Raw genomic sequence first — 17,213 nt, 5'->3', positions numbered from 1 at the left:
GCCCCCTGTGATCAGCACCTCCAGCCCTCCCCGCCCCCTGTGGTCAGCACCTTCACCCCTCCCGGCCCGCTGTGACCGGCACCCCTCCCTCGTCCCTTGTGATCAGCACCTTCACCCCTCCCGGCCCCCCGGCTGTGACTGGAAGCAGACGGCTCTAATCACGCCAGCTCAGCACCGGCTAACGATGCTGTCGAGGGACTGGGACGTCGGACAATCCCGTCAGTATCGCGGCACTCGTTTGTCCCACCCCCTGGTGCGATGGTGACGGTTCACGATACAGCCACGCGTTGCTGAATCTCACGGTTACCTACGGCTTCGCCTCACAAGCGCTCGATTTTTGACTGATCGTGCATTGTGCATGATCCGGCGTTGGCACAGCCATTACATATCGTGGTACCATAGCAAGCCCACACGTGACAGGACAACACGTACCACAGACATTGCAAAAACATTCAAAGGCAAAAAGGACATTCCACTGACGCATCTCTATCAGGCGCGCTCAAACCTGCATGGCATTTATTAACCCCATGGGCTATGGAGAAAGGCTGTCACCTGTCGCGATGCTAGCGTCGGACCGCTCTGAAGTTGAGGACCTCTAGCCTCATCTTCAATCCTCTCCACTTACGTCCGCGGACTCGTGGAACACGTCAGCAGGTATGAGGCGCAAACTATCTCTGTCAAAAGGCTCACATATTTGTATATGATGACGTATCTGGGAGTGCATGTGAAAACGGACTTCACCTGTCATTGAACTACTGAAGCTTCTTATACATGGAAATGACACCATGGCGTGCGGTGGGCGGCAGTGTTCCAGTGGTGGCTCTCGAAAGCAAACGAAACCAAGCTCAATCATAGAGAATCTTTGTTGTCTTGCATGTTAAATATATGACACAATACAAAACCATGCGGTCAGAACAATGCAAAACTGAGTGCAATGAGACTAATACGCCCGTGACACGAATATACACTCCTCTTTGTTGCGCAAGTAATGTTGCAAACGCCAGGCATCCGTGCAGGCGCCGCACAACTGGTGTATAGCACATTCCAGGGCGAAGTTTGGTACCCAGCCTGAAGTTTCTGTTTCCCTGTATTCCGCGTACCTACAAAACACGGGCGTGCCGTGTGGCGCCGAGAGCTCATGTGAGCGCGTCACATCCCGTGCGTCACGCAGCTGTCAGTGCCGCCGAGCGGCGGTGGCCACTCCCACACAGCTAGTCGACAGACGGCCATCGGCAGCCGCTGACGAAGATGAGGGCTCTGGGACGGACCGACTCCCGGTCACGTCGCGGCAGCACTGACGGTCGTGTCGCCCGTGGCCGCCCACCACCCCGCCAGCACGCCACCCACCGCCTCGCAACACGTCCCACAGTCCTAAAACCCAGCCGGCCGCCTCGCGACACTGTCTGCGGCCGGACAACACGTCCGGCCGCCTCGCAACACGTCCGGCCGCCTCAGAACACGTCGAGCCGCTTGCTGCCGGTGCGCTGCCGCTTCTCGGCCTGGATGCTGCGCTCGGTGGAACGCAGACCCGCTAGCCGCTGGCGCTGGCCGTCCAGCCGCGCGCGCAGGTCAGCGCCCAGCGCGCCGCCAGCGTTACGTCGCCAGCCGGCCTCGAGGCGCGCGATGTGTCGCTCCACGTCCCGGATCTGCTCGCCGACGCGCAGGTCACGCAGGTTGAGCTCGGCTCGAGAGGCGGAACGTACCGGGCCGTCCTCCGCCGCCGGCTCCGATCCTGCCACACGCGCCGCCAGTCAGCGGATGTCACCAGGTCACGACGTCACCTGACGTCAGGTTACTTCCCACCTGCGTCAGTGCCAGCGGTCATCATCCACTGCGCGCTGGTGGGACCGGAATCAAACTGCATGATCCACTGTGTGCGGAATTAAACTGCATGAAGCTTGCATACATCCAGTGCATTCCTGGCAATTGTCGCCGTTGGTACCGCGGGGAGATCGACCACTGCGACGCCGCCAGCCGCCGCCTTCGCTACTACCTGGTGCCCGCCCGACGGCATTCCTCCGGCATCGATCCAGCTCATGTCCACAGTCAACAGAACGGCCAGGCGCGTTCCACTTAAGGCGAATGATGCCATCCGTTAGGATCGCTTTGTCGGTGGTGTGCGGCAGGCTGCCTACACAGCACCGGCCACGGGCTGGCATGACCATCGACCAAGCACGCGTCACGTGTCGCCGCGCCGCGTCAATACGCGCCTCCAGCGCCGACCACCGTCACGCCACGGCGCCACAAAGCGTGGCCAGCCGCACAGCGCCAGCCGTCGCGCGGCACGCGACATGAGTCGGGTGGAACGCGAAAACGGTTGGCGAGACGGGCGGAGGGACCGCGCCTCGGCACGCTCGCCCTCCTCCCATCGTCCCCGGGCCGGCCAGTGGACGACCCGAGAAGGATGGGAGGACATCGCTGGCGATCAGAGCTCCCATTTCCGCCGCTGGGATTAGCGGATCGGTCCCGTCTGACAGCGATAGCCTTACGATTCCACGCGGCGCAGCAGACACGACCGTCTGCGCCACTGGTTGACACGGAGTTTTGCTTTTTGCCCGACACTCGCCTGCAGCTGTGCCGGAGCTGTACTCTACGAAGCATGCGAAAGAAACCCATAATCCTATGTGTCACAGGGGAAGGGATGGAAACTCCCACACTGTACCCGCATCACGTGGAAATCCCAGCCGTTCCCTCCTCCGTCATGTGAGATCCCGGCCGCTCTCCTCACACTCAGGCGAGATCCCGGCCGTTCTCTCCCCCTCCGACGGAGATCCCGGCCGTTCTCTCCCCCCCCCCTCGATGGATATCCCGGCTGTTCTCTCCCCCCTCCGACGGAGATCCCGGTCGTTCTCTCCCCCCTCTGGTGGAGATCCCGGCCGTCCTCCCCCCCCCCCTCTGGTGGAGATCCCGGTCGTTCTCTCCCCCCTCTGGTGGAGATCCCGGCCGTCCTCTCTCTCCTCCGACGGAGATCCCGGCCGCTCTCGGCCAGCCTCACTGCCGCTCTCCACTGACCGTGGTCAGGCGTCCCGGTGGCGCGGTTGATCACGTCGAACATGGCGGCGTGCCCCCGGCCGGGCCGCTGCGCCCTCCGGCCGATCTTCTCCTGGCGGCGCTGCTCGCGCTCCAGGCGGCGCTCCACGGTCAGCAGACAGCCGGCGCCGCCCTCCCGCAGCGCCATGCAGTGATCTGTGGCAGCGGCCGGGCCAGGGCCGGCGTCGCTGAGCCGGCCGGGGGAAGGACGGGGGAGGGACGACAGCCGCAAGCCGCGACGGGCCACACACAGCCCACCGGCCACCTGTCGCCGACGCGACGCGACATCCGCTGGTGGCGGCTCAGGCGGCGCCGGCTGGGTCACGCGGTGGTGACGGGCGTTGGGCTCGGAGGCACGGCCCCATCGAGAACTGGTTCCGAGGATATGACACGTGGATTCCGCCCAGTATGTGTACACATGCTGAGTTGAATGTTCGCAATTATTGCGTAAATGGCGTGGGCGAACTATCTCACTTTCATATGGGACGAAACAGAGGCGTAGCAGTGAGAGCACCACAAACCGTCACAGTAAATTCAGTGTCCCAAACCATTAAATCTACATTATTTTGGCCGATCTTGTTCGATCAGAACAACGCTTCCCCACTCCATGTGCACGACATTCGAGGGTACGACATGCGCAGAAAATGACATCCGTGCGCGAAACATACACGCACACATCATGCAAGAATTCCTTTCAGTGTACGCTGGCAGTGCAGCCGACCAGTGCAATGCAAAATGTTCAATGCAATTGCACGTTCAATGCAAAATGCAGTGCAACATGTTCAATGCACCACAGCGTCATCAGTCGGCATCAGGAGCCGGCGGCAGCGGCGGCACTCACCGAGAGAGCGGCCGGCCGGGTAGACGCGCGCCTCGACCGGCTCGACCCGGCCGTCGGCCAGCGGGCCCAGCCCGGTGCCTGTCACGTAGCCCATCTGGCGCAGCAGCCGCGAACCCACGCCCTGCACGCGCCGACGCAAAGAGATGAGATCGCGTGTCATTGGCTGCAGTTCGAGACGGCAACAGACGACAGACGGGGCGCCGCGAGGGGACGGTGTGGACACGTGCAGCCGGCCACGGCATGGGTCATGTAAGCACACGCGGCGGTCGTGTCCGGTCGGGGCAGGTCATGCTGGACGGACAGGTCGGCCTCACGGGAACAGGCCACATCATCGTCCAGCGCACGAGCGCATGGAAAGGGCGACTCGATCCCGAGCCATCAGTATCAGCTGCTGGGCGGCCCGGATCGGCTCGTACGGTCACCGCACGGACCCATCACAGGGCCCCGACTGTCAGAAGGCTGACGCAGCGTATGGATCGCGAACAACCGCAGCCAGACAATGGGCGTAAGCATCACAAGCTCATGTGGGCTCTCCTCGTACAAAAGCCTTCTGTCCGACCTTAAAAGTCAGTTCCTTCACTTACTATTTTATACACTTAAGACCTACTTTGCCAGTAACCGTTTCACTGATAAAATATTCAGCTCTCCGCAGTCACTCGACTTGGCAGCCAACGGGCGGCCTCCCAGCGCGGGACTCGCCTTGGTGTGCTTCTCCCAGGAGCCGAGCTGGCCCGTGGAGGCGATGTCCTCCCAGGTGACACGCGGGCAGAACTCTGCCTCCTCCGGGTCCGGGTCGCCGGCGGACCGAGGCTCCGGCGCGCTCCCGTCCTCGCTGTCCGAGCTGCTGACGTCCCCGCCGCCAGTCACCAGCGACAATGACCGGTCAGCGGCGGGCAGGGCGGCCGGCGATGGCCGGGGTACACACGACACGGGCTGGGCCTGGTGCCTCAGCATTCCAGCCTACAGGCCGGGGCTCTCGCTTAATCATAAGAACGAGCGCCGTGCAGCGGTGCAATGCAATCGCCAACGACTGCATAATTGAAGGTTGACTCGGGCTCTGCCGCCAGATGGCATGATACGCGGCACGACACAGTACGTCTGTACGACTCATTTTGTCGCACGGCTGAATAATACACGAACCTGGAAACACGACACTACACACAGAACACCTGCAGGTATCCGCCCCTGAACACACCGAACATGTGGCCTTCCCCTCCGTACCCTTGTCCGGGCTGGGCTCCGGGCAGCGGCACCAGCTCGGCAAGCGGCACCTGGCGGTGGCGACCGTCGCCGCCGAGCCGGACGGCCGCCTGCTCCGTCTCCGGCTCCAGCGAGAGGAGGGCAGCGCGCTGCCAGAGCCCGCTGTCGGCGTCGCGGCGCACCAGCACGGCGGCGCCCGGCGACAGACCGGACACGGCGTCACTGGCCACACAGAGAACGCACGCCTTACACGCTGACTGTGGGTGGGGGGCATACGGGATGACAGGCTGCCTGGTGATGGGGGCGACAGAGGCTCGGCAGAACAATGGAGAGGAAGGGGCTTCATCGGGAGCAGACTGGCAGGTTTACCGCCCAGCGATTGGGTAGCTTTGCACTGGAGCTTGTAGGGGCGGAGTATCGTCGCGATGATCATTCAGGATCACCGCGGTTATTACCATCTAGGAGGAGCGGGAGGGCGGGGCTTCACTACTGTAGACATATCAACTCAGTCTTATAACCGCGGAACAAGAGACCTCATGAACACTTGAGCTCGATCGTTCGTTACCTGACGTCAGCACCGTTACAAAACGGCCAGTCGAGACGCGGCACGCCTTCCGCATATGACGGCTACGGCCTCGCTCTAACCTGTACTCCCTGATGTCGCACACGGAAACGAGGTGGCCGTGAGAGAACCGACATTCATCCCCGTAGTCGCAGGTGTGGCGCATGTAGTACTTGCAGGGCTGCATGACTCGCTGCGTGGGATGGCTGAATAATACCCGGACCTGAAAACGGAAACCTTGTACAGAGCACCACACAAATACGCCGTACTTCCAGGTAGCAAAATCGATGGGGTGGCAATCGATTGCGTCTTGCCTGTCTGTTGGGCGTTCCTTGTGTGCGGGGCCCAGTTCTATGAGGAACAGCTACTCATTGCATGAACTACCGCTAATGAATAGTGTTGAATCGACGGGCTACAAAACGTGCCCACCAGTAAACACGTACATTAGTTTGAGTGATGACAAGTTCGCAAACTATATCGACTAGCCCGGCATGGCAAACAGTACTTTGGCACTAGTGTTACCAGCGACCACGTTATTCACATCGATCTAAGTCATAAACGGGGCTCGCTGGTGATTAATAGACTAGCGTGGGCCGTTTCTCCTCGAGGGACCGATTTGCCGGCAATGTATCTCGCTGACAACGAGCAGAACACAATTAATTTTCTGAAAACACGCTGCTTATGGCGTGAAATAGTCGATGACGGCAGCCAGCAACAGCAACGACCCACGACCGGCCAGCCCAGCGTCGTCGCGCCCCACTCAAGTGGCCCACGTTCCGAGCATTCCCCAGGCAGCTGCCGGGCCGGCGTCACCTGATGACGTCACCTTGACGTCATCGGCCGAGAGGGCGTCCTCCAGGCTGGCGTCGTCGACGGCCTCCACAATGGCGGCGTGGTACTCGAGCTGGCCCCAGGCCTGGGTGAAGGGCGCGCTGCACCGGGCGCCGACCAAACCCTGGAGGCTTGCCTGCCGAGGCAGAGCCCGCTGTACACCGCTCACGCGCTGGCCGGGAGGGGCGTCCGTGCACGAGAGAGCTGCACACGGTGTGACACCTCCAATACGTCGGGAGATGGCTCAATCACGTACGCGACATACAGAGTCGAAATGAACTTCCTAACACGCGCATGAAACCTGGCGACGACACGCTGTCATCCTGCTAGTTATGCATCATCCGTCTGCATGTCATATTGACAGAATTGGTAAAGAGGCTATATCAGTGCACCAGCTGTGTGTGACATCACCAGAAAAAAAACATTTGCCATGAGTGTGATTTTGAAAGCTACCTCAGCAGTTATAAAGCTTCAGTTACAATGTACAAAGGCCAAGCATGATTGAGATTTAGACATGAATATATCAAAACACACCTAGCCCATATCGCCTGTCATGAAAACACACTGGGCATAAGACCAATGAACATAAGAACATCCATCAGGAAGCAGCTGATCACGAATTAACTACCGGCACCATATCTCAGGTAACACAATTTTCCTTATATATATATATATATATATATATATATATATATATATTCAAGCGTGAATTACCACCCACAGTCGTCACAATTTATGATCATCCTAAACCCCAATATGTTCGTTTTGTCCTCCTTCGAGAACCAAATGTATTCTGACCACTCAGGTCAGCGTTCTGGAAACGTGACGATTTTTACGCCGCCCGTGACTCCCAGCCGGGCGGCGGCAGCGGCGGCGGCGCCTCGCCTGACCTTCAGCTCCTCGGCAGTCTGCCGCCGCTGGTCGTCAGCGCCCTCTGGCGGCTGTTCAGTGTCGCCATCTGGCGAGTCGGCCTCGGAGCTGGTCAGATCCCGATCGTCGGCCCGCTCCACTGCCGCAATCTCCGACTGAGAACGGATCCAGGGACGTCTCGACACCGGGTGCGACTGGTAGCTGACTGGGCTAGTCTACAGCAGTTTAGAAGCTGGTGACAGTCAGCAGCGGCAAATGTCCCCACCGTTGGGACCTGTGACCACAATATCAGTTTGGATGTTGAATGAATTATGGTAAACCAGCTTCAGTCAGAATGCACGCGTCATTTGGATTGTTTAAGGTGCATTTTAAAAAAAATGTACCTGTGATATGCTCCATCATGCTGTATATGTTAAATATAATGTGAACACACGCACACGCCATCAATTTACCCTAGTTGGCAGAACTACCAAGTGCAACCTAAAATACTGGAGAACAGCCACTTGGCTCCCCATGAAAATCAGTATCATAAATTCGTCATGGCGCCATCTGCCACCAGGGATCAAATGCGACACACTAAACAGCACGTGCATCACTGGCGAGTCATTGGGAGCCAGTCAGGTCAGTCTCCCACCTGAAAAAGAGCCATCTCATCATCCAGAGATCTTGATGCAGCATTGTCTTCCCATCCGTTTGCAGGCTGCTCGGTATGTGGGTCTTCATCTTCATGCTGCTCTGTCAGCTCGATCAGCTCCTTTAAACTTGATGCTAGCTGCTTGAGCTCTTCATTGTCTGGAGTTAGTGTCAATGCAACAGAAACTTGTTCAAGCTGTGGACAATAGTCAATACATCATACAAACCCTGGCCCATGGCAATGTCACATGTAAAGATCATTGGACTTGTGATAGAGGAACAGAGAAGGCTAATTCAAAGAATGACACTAGCTCAACTGCGCTAGGAATGACAATGAAAAAGTTTAACTATCCCATTCCAATCACAGTATTTACGACATCTCTGCAAATGTGGCCACAATTACTTTGTGGTTGAGAAAGCAAACTATTGAAGGCTGGTGAAAATTATGTGAGCATCATTTACATCTAAATGTTGAGCAGCAGCAGGTTTTGGGTACAACCGGCGTAGGCCTCATGCTTACCAAAACAGTCTGAAGTGACTGAATTTGGTGCAGAATCCATATCATACGGGCAACGGGAAATGCACAAGACACTTTCAGCTGATGTAAGATGACGTCACAATGTCCCAAATCCATGCCAGGCGGGATCAGGCGGAACTGGACAGAGCCAAACAGTACTGGACGCGATCAGACGGGATCGGATGGAACCGGATGGAGCGTAATGAGACCAGACCAAATCGGGTGGCGCCGGTCGGATCAGATGGGATCAAACAAGCTAGCAAGTGACCGAGCCAAGCTGGTCGGGATCAGACGACATCGAACGTCGCCGGACGTGATCGGCAGAACCCGGACGGGAAGAGACGGAGCGGAACCAGACGGGACCGGACCAGACGGGAGCGGACCGGACCGCCCGGACCAGACGGGACCAGACCAGACCAGACGGGACTGGACCACACGGGACTGGGTCAGACGGGAACGGACCAGACGGGACCGGACGACCCTGGGTGGAACGCGATGAACCCAGACGGTACCGGGCAAGATCGGAAGAGACCGGTCCGGACCGGGCGAGGTAACACGGGAATGGACAGTGCCGCCCGGGACCTGACTCGGCAGTGCGAGACCGGGCACAGCCGGGCGGAAGGATGGGGCTTGATGGGACTAGAAAAAAAAACTGGACAAAGCTGGGCGGAGCCGAATAGGATCGGCCCAGTCCAGACGGGACCGGGCGGGACCTGACGGTACTGGACGAGACGGGACAGGATGAGACCAAATGAGGTCACATGGGACCAGACGGGACCAGACGGGACTAGACAGAACTACACAGGACCAAACGGGAGTGGCTGGGACTAGACACGACTACACGAGACTGGACGGGACTATTCGGGACTAAACGGGACTAGACGGGACTAGACGGGACCAGACGGGACTAGACGGGACTTGACAGAACCAGACGGAACCTGACGGAACTAGACGGAACTAGACGGGACTAGACGGGACCGGACGGGACCAGACGGGCCCCGCCAGATCCGGCCCGTTCCAGTGTTGGTCCCGTCGGTTCCTGTTCAGTCCCGTCGCTTCCTTTTGATTAGTTCCCTTGCCACTCGATGGCACCCCGTCGCGTGTGGTCCTGTTTGATCTCGTCGGGCTCCACCCAGCCCCACCCGGTCCCAAATCCCAGGTCCCGTCCAGCTCTATCCAGTATCGCCCAGCCCCTTCGAGTCCTGTATATTCCGATCTGGTTTCATTCAGTTCCGTCTGGCCTCATCACACTTCATCCTGTTCCGTCTGGTCTCGCTCTCTTACGCCCGGCTCCATTCGGCCATATCCAGCGCCGTCCGATACCATCTGATCTCGTCCGGTCACGCCTGCTTCTGTCTGGCCATATTTAGCATAATGTGGTCCAGGTTGTTTGCGTCTGGCCTCGTCCGGTTCCGTCAAGTCCTTTCCGGTTCGCACCGGTCATGTCTGATCCAGTTCTGTTCCGGTCGGCCCCGTTCAGTTACGTTCGGTATCGTTCGGTCTTATCTGGTTTCATGCAGTTTCGTCCGGTTCCATCCGGCCGCCTCTGGTCTGGTATCGTCCGGTCTCATCTGGTTTAGTATTGTCCCATCCGGTACCTTTCTTCATGACGTTCCGCTCTGTTCCGTCCTGTCCAGCCGGCTCCGTCTGGTTTTGTCCTGTTCCGTCTGGTTCCGTCCGACTCCGTCCGACTCCGTCCGGTTCCGTCTGGTTCCGTTCTATCATACACGGTTGTTTGCGGTTATGTTAGGTGCCGTCTGATCCTACCCAGTTTGGTTAAGTCTCTTGCAGTCCAGTGCACTCCCGCTATCCAATCGTATCTGGTCCTGTCCAGTTCCGTCCGGTCCCATCCGGTCCCATCAGATCTCGTCTGGTTACATCCGGTACTGTCTCTTCTGGTTCCAACCGGTTCATTCCGGTTTGGTCTGGAGTGGTCCCGTCTGGTCCCGTCTTCCTTGATGATGTTCCATCTGGTTCTGTCCAGTCTGGTTCAGCTCTGTTGGGGTTGTGTGGCCCTGTTTCATCCCACTTTGTTGTGCCTGCTGGGCACCACTTGGATGGTGAGAAGCACCCATGGACTAGCTGGGCTTAGGTGTGCATGTAACCATCACCAGGTTGAAAGTGATTCTGTGGTTTTGTGGCAACATCATGCAATCAGCTGGAAGTGTTAGCAGCTTTTCTTGCCCTCACATAAACAACCAACAGCCACACCCAAACTTCAAGCAAGGGTTTATACAAACTGGGTGAGTGATGGGACTGAAGGAAAATGTCATCTATTGTCATAACATGGCACAAAAAGTAAGATGTACATGCTAGATGCATTCACAACTTCTGGTACATTAACTGTCACCAATATCACATAGTTTGTGCACTTGATTTAGTTGATGCAGCCCATTTCAGGAAGTGTGAAGCCTGCTGTTGGAGATACCAATTTTTGCAGGTGCTGGTGAGTTCTACACCCCATATCAGATGTTTTACACAATACCTCACTTGGGGGTGGTAGATCACTTATATTAGTGCATCCCAGTTTTTTTGCTCATTATTTACGTTTTAAAAAGCCATGGTTGCAACAAACATGACCAATGAGACCCAAAATACAATATCTGTCAGTTGCATATAAAGAAGGCTGTGCTGCCTGGTGAATCTTATCCAGCAAAATAAGGTCATTTTGCTATAAACTGCCTTCACATGCACAGCCTGCTTACGAAAGCTTAGGGATGAAAAGGAAGTCAAATTCGCCACTTGCAACCCCTAATCAGCATTTCACAACCTAGTCCCAGGTGTGTAGTTTCCGGGCTAGCTCCATCGAGTACCTCCCTCGCGCCGTCTACCAGGCTAACGCCTGCTTGCACCTTACCCACCTGCTTTAAGTATTCCCCCAAGCCGTCCCCCGACATAACTAACAACACACCTCAATTACCACTCTCCTGTGAAAAAGCCGCATAGGAAAGGTAAACACGTTCGGTGATTTTCTCTTCACCTTCGCCTAGCCTTATCGTGACGTCACTGGATCCAAGGCTTCAATGCGCTGCGAGTTATCAGGCCTCGGATGTAGTGCTCAGCGGCAGCTGGAACGCTGAAATATTCGTACAGACCATGTAAAAGACATTCAAGAAGAGTGCATATGACAAGCGAGCCGACTACGTCGAGTTTGATGGCAATTATGATGATGTGCTTTGCAATCCTATGCAGCAAACTTAAAAGCTGCAATGACATCAAAAGTGAAGACGCACACATGAGACTTATTCACAATCAGGAGGCATAAACATCGGCCCGTATTCGAACTCAAACACACAAACTGTTCGCGACAGTGTACGGGACCAGCGAGCCCATTGTGTGCTGTCTTAAGTTTATCTCCGGTGCCGGCCGTGCACGGTCCGTACCTCTCAACGGGCCGACAGTGCTTGGTCCTTACTTGTCTGCACAATCATCATGAGTGTCCAGCCACAGATGTTGGGCTCTTGACCATTATGTGCGGTGCTATGTTTGACGCCAAGAGGCATGTGGATAAAATAGCATATAGCCAGACCGAGGTGCAAAGCACAATATGCATCTGTGATGCCGTTCTTTTGGGCTGAAACAAATGCAACTTATGAAGTACTGTCAGTTTCATGGAGCGACAGTGAGGTCCAATTATTATATTTACCCTACAATTGAGAGAGTTTGTCTGGCCACGGCCACTTAAAGGTCGCGATGATATGGACCCCCAGACTGGCAAGTGTGCGAAGTCTCATGGGTATCACGTGCGACCGTGTGAGCTTGGTTCATGACTGGCTGTTTGTTGGTGTCGATTGTCACTTCTTCAGTTCTGCGCGGCAGGGTTTGTGCCTCATAACAAATGATGGCCTTTCATTGTTAACACACTCTTCGTAGAACTGTGCTACTAACTCGCGCAAAAAAGCACAAAAAAATTACAATCAGTACCCAGTACAGGATACTAGCCGGCTCCCGCATACGCACAGGGACAACAGAAGTCTTCCAAAGTTGGGGGAACAGGTGTTTTGGTTACTGCTCTTCAGCCAACGCTCATGGGGCAAATGTTATATTTTAGAAAGTTGGAGGCTTATCTTGAGCTCTCTAGTATCTGCTTTCCATTCATACGCATATTCAACCTCCACTCCGACAGAATTTTAAGGGTTGTTTCGTATATAAGGCCGCAAAGCACGTGATCATGCATGCCGTTCAAATCTACCTGACCGGTTCGAAGATATATGCGTCAACTAGCAACATCTGCTTGTTTCTGATAAGAACGGTGTGTGCATCCGGTGCGGGTCGCCCTAACTTTGCAAATCGCCATTTGCGGACGTCCCGCCAGCAATGAGTGAGACGCAGAGGGTCGACCGGATGCGATAAAAAAAAAACGGACAAGTGCGTCCCACAGCTAGCGGACAGCCATAAACTAGCGCCAGCAAAGGCACAAAGTTGCATTATTTAGTCGCAATTCAAAGTATCTTTCACGGGGCTACCATATTCTGGACACCACGTTACGAGTAGGTCGGTATCAGTTAGCAACGCGTGTTAAAGGGATTATTTGAACAAAACAACTATGTCGTACGATGAGCGATTGATATCGTAAGCTGTTGATGATCCCACAATGAATTCGCCGCGAATGAAGAAAAGCGATTTGAATTGTGCGACGTAACTTTGCATATGACCTCTACATCCGTCTTGTCAGCATTGCGTGATGGATTGTCGGAGTTCGACCGAATACAGTGGATTCCCTAATCGAAAGAATGTGTTGCGATGTTAGCTGTAGTCTTATACCAGTGCCATCAAATTCACGCGGCTATAGCCTTCTGCCATCGCTATCAAATCCACACAGTTTAACTCTTCGCGCGCGAGTAAAAGTAATTTTCCCGGCCTGCCGTGTTCTGGCTATCACACTATGCGCAGGTCGCCCACTACAAGCAATGCACCTTCTAGGGATGATTTACGCCAAGAGATCGTGGCGGATGAGCGGTTACATTGCTGGCCGACAGCGCTCACAAAATCCCATCGCGTGAATCCACAAAATGGCGTGCTCATGGTGACACACGACGCGCACCACCAAACGCATTTCAAATTAAACGACGTGACTTCGTAGGTCGCCGCTGGCGCATTTCCGTCAGCATTGAGGTGGGGCACTCTCGGTGGTTGACCGAATCAATATTTTCACCAAACGGGGAAGTGCGCTGCACTGGCAGCTGATTTTACTCTGCCAGCACACCCTAATGCACACAAACGCACTCTTCGTGCAGGATTATAAGTTTTTTCCCGTGCTGCCGTGTTTTGACCAGTACGTTGCAACATACATTGGTGACTGGTAGTGCGTCAACAATGAAATCATTTGCACGTGGTGGACCCTCCGTACACAACTAATTGTATTTCAGCCTAGACGACGTCAATTTTCTCAACGCCGGTTTGGACGATGTAAATTTTCTAAAGGCCAATTCGCTTGGCCAGAGCTGTTGAGCGGGGAACCCTGTCGGGCTATCCACGGAATAAAAAAGATACCGTAACCGTACAGGTGGGATGTGTTCACAGCTGAGAACGCCGTAGCGAGGCTATCGAGTGCGTACACTCACACTCTTTGCGAGCGGTTATATGGATTTTTCCTGGCCACCGTATTCTGTCCATCATGTTATCGACAGGCCGTCGGCCGAAGGTCACGTGGGCCGAAGAGCGATTTCTATTGTCGGCAAAAAATGCTCCCACAACGACATCGTGTGCACAGGCTGTCACGCTATGCGCACGACTAAATGTCTAAATCTATCGTCATAATTTTGCAAATCCCAGGTGCGGCACGGCGCCAGCATTCCGTAAGACGCCGTCAGAAGGCCCATCGAAGAAGGAAACCCGAATCGGAGAAGCTTGCTGTGCTGGCAGCTAATAGCCTTACACAAGCGATATTGAATGCACGCATGCCAGGTCGCACGATGGGCATTATACGTTGCCGGCTGGCAGCGATCCCACAATGACATAGTTTGCACATAGTTGCACCCGCCACTCGCGACTGAAAGTATTTACATTTGGTCACCGTAAATTTGCAAATGGCTGTCGCCGGCATGCCCAAGCATCGGGAGATACGCTGTAGGAGTGTCGACCAAGTAAAATTCAACCTGGATCAGGCGAGTGTATTCATTGGCAGCTTATTGCCCTAGTCAGCACCATCGAATGCACACATGTGCATCTTTGTTGGCCGACATAAGCAATGCGTGTAACGCTTCGGTCTTCAGAGCGTTGTTCTTCCTTTCACCAACGTCCATCAGAGAACGGCAGTGAAAAGCTGGTTATGTTCGGTCCGAGGTCCCCTTCAAGCAATGCCGCGTCACGACATTGGTGGTCGGGTCGCGTCCGCTTCTCTCTGACCGTCACCGCCGTCTGACGCTACGCTGGATGCATCAGACTATAAACGGAGGGCCCGCTGGGGGGCGCCGGCGTTCGGCCTCCAAACACTGGGGATAGGGCGTTCTAGAACCTTCCGCGTTATGCAATACTAATGCGCATGTAAGCCCGCATGAAGCAGCGGCAGAGGCGCGCTATGCTGCAACCTTTGCAAAAAGCAAAGACGGCTATGAGTAATTGCATCCGGCTTATCTAATAATTAGCATACAGGGTAATGCGGGCTGACGCGTTGACAATGGCGCAGTACTGCCGCAGTTGCACGTACTGCCGTGGTTACACACTTACACGACTTACACGTTACATACGCCGTAAATGGTGATTTCAACAAAATTGGTAATTATGGCCCGATGGCTGATGTTCCTTGCCGTCCGATAGTCCTCCGACAATAGCATTGCGCAAACGTGATGGCACCCGCCGAGCGTAATAATAGAAGGGACCAAGTAACTACTTCGAGAAAACTACCAGCAGAGACCTATCCCTGATAACAGTGTGATGAATTCTATGCTGCAACTTAGCAAATCGCCGTTGCGTCTGGTCGCCAGCCTTCATTGAGATGCTGTGGAAATGGCGGTCGAATAAAATCGAAACCAGACTCGGACATAACTTATGTCCGAGTCTGGTTTTGCAGACTCGGACTGGTTTTGAACATTCTATTTGCAGTTAATAGTCCTACTAGCTAAGTAAAATACTTACATTCTCGCCTTTCATGCGGATTATAGGCGTATTTCACGGGCCGTCGTATTCTGGGCATTACGTTGCTGGTCGGACGGCCACCCTTTGTAGTGCGCTGTAAAGGGGTGACTTGAACGAAAAAGGTCTTGTGGTTCGAAGAGCCACTTACATGGCATTAACAAAGTATCGTTGTGCCTTTGCAAAAGACCGCTGCGGTCGGCCCTGCATGTACTGAGAGATACGCTGTCGCGGTTTCGACCGATACAGATGATACAGAAAGGATTATTTGAACAAAGACGTTATGTTTTCCTCTGAGCAAATTACATTCCTGTCGACATTTCTGCTGAAATTAAATGACGGGCCAAAGTATGTAAGCTGCAAATCCGTTGCACAATACAAATTGTATTTGACTAAGATGCCATGTTATTGCAAATCACCGCTGCGGCCGGGAAGCGAACGTCGCGAGAGGTTTGGCGAAGAGTCGACGGAATAAAACGAATGCCGGAATCGGGCAACTGGGTACTGGAAGCTGATAGCGGTATATCAGCGGCATTAAATGCATACACATTCTTCGTGCGTGCTTATACGTATTTGTCGTGTGCCGCCACACGATAATCCCTCAACACGCACCTGGGGACTGATCCGCGAGGCGTGCGCTTGGCGTTCGGGTGGCAGCATCCATCTGGGGGGCACTTCGATCCAATTATAGGCTCTCGCATACAGCCTGGCCCAGACAAATGGGCTGCCACGAGGATGCAGGATCAAACTGGAGGTAGGATGAAAGGGGGATGAGAATCTCGAGCGCGAGTGCCGTAATATGTTCATCCACGGGAGGGTCGGCGACTTTGCCACTCCAGGCGCAGATGGCGTTTTGGCTTCCTGGCGAAATAGTGTGTCGTGGCCTGAAAGCATGGGAGAAGAGCTGCTATGGATATGACGACCTGATTATGCGCTGGCGTGCAATGTTGTATGATTGTGCGTGCGAAACCGTGTGGAGAGCGAGGTAGATAACACTAAATGCTTCATATGAATGGAAAAGAGAAGCAGTTTTAGAAAAATCATGGCTTTCGTTGAAAATGTTAACGGTGTAAGCACTGTTACGCAAGTGATACTCAACGTATTTACCGAACACACTGCGTTATGCAGTTCTAACAGCCAATTACCGGTCGTGCGCTTCGTTCAAAGCAATGTTACGAAGAAACTCAAAGTATAACTCAGGCATGGAGACACAGCAATGCCTAATCTAGCTATCCGCCGCATTTTTAGCGTTATGATGATCTTAGTAAACTATGACATAGAGTAAACAGTAATTAAAAGTGATATGAGCTTGAATACAACCAGGTAACTAGTTTCGCATACCGAGAAGGCCACCCAGGCAGCGACCCTTGTACGGCATGAAACGGTGTAAGGCATTGACGGCGCCAAACCATTGCCTGCTTTGCTAAGCCAGCGTGCCAAACAAATCTAGTGGTAAATTTTCAGTTGTACTGGAAAGGTGTGGTTTTGCATTAGGCACGATGAAACTTCAAGTGGAGCCCCGTTTCATTAGAATTCCAGACAATGTCTGAGAAGGCCGTAAATTAAGAGTGTTCGAGTGAAAATTTCTGCTGCATTTGTGCCGCATAAGTGACATTTCCGAGTCCTGGCTGCATGAAATCGCATTATGTGTAAAG

General features: G+C 54.4%; 1 protein-coding gene across 1 annotated transcript; it reads right to left on the bottom strand.

Moving 5' to 3' along the window:
• Nucleotides 1-845: 845 nt before the first annotated feature.
• LOC119100437 (zinc finger CCCH-type with G patch domain-containing protein) lies at nucleotides 846-11,426 on the bottom strand. Its single transcript, XM_037223531.1, has 10 exons — nucleotides 11,346-11,426; nucleotides 7,969-8,163; nucleotides 7,355-7,489; nucleotides 6,460-6,600; nucleotides 5,717-5,856; nucleotides 5,093-5,293; nucleotides 4,571-4,733; nucleotides 3,872-3,992; nucleotides 3,013-3,186; nucleotides 846-1,732 (listed from the first exon to the last, which is right to left on the bottom strand). Exons 1-10 carry the CDS (start codon nucleotides 11,379-11,381, stop codon nucleotides 1,452-1,454), a joined length of 1,587 nt encoding a protein of 528 aa, XP_037079426.1. The 5' UTR covers nucleotides 11,382-11,426; the 3' UTR covers nucleotides 846-1,451.
• Between the last annotated feature and the right edge of the window lie 5,787 nt (nucleotides 11,427-17,213).

Source organism: Pollicipes pollicipes, unplaced genomic scaffold (assembly GCF_011947565.3).
Source record: "Pollicipes pollicipes isolate AB1234 unplaced genomic scaffold, Ppol_2.1 Scaffold_4881;HRSCAF=5763_pilon_pilon_pilon, whole genome shotgun sequence".
Lineage (NCBI taxonomy): Eukaryota > Metazoa > Arthropoda > Thecostraca > Pollicipedomorpha > Pollicipedidae > Pollicipes > Pollicipes pollicipes.
The sequence above is the reverse complement of the archived record's forward strand: the minus strand, read 5'-3'. Positions and strand labels throughout refer to the sequence as shown.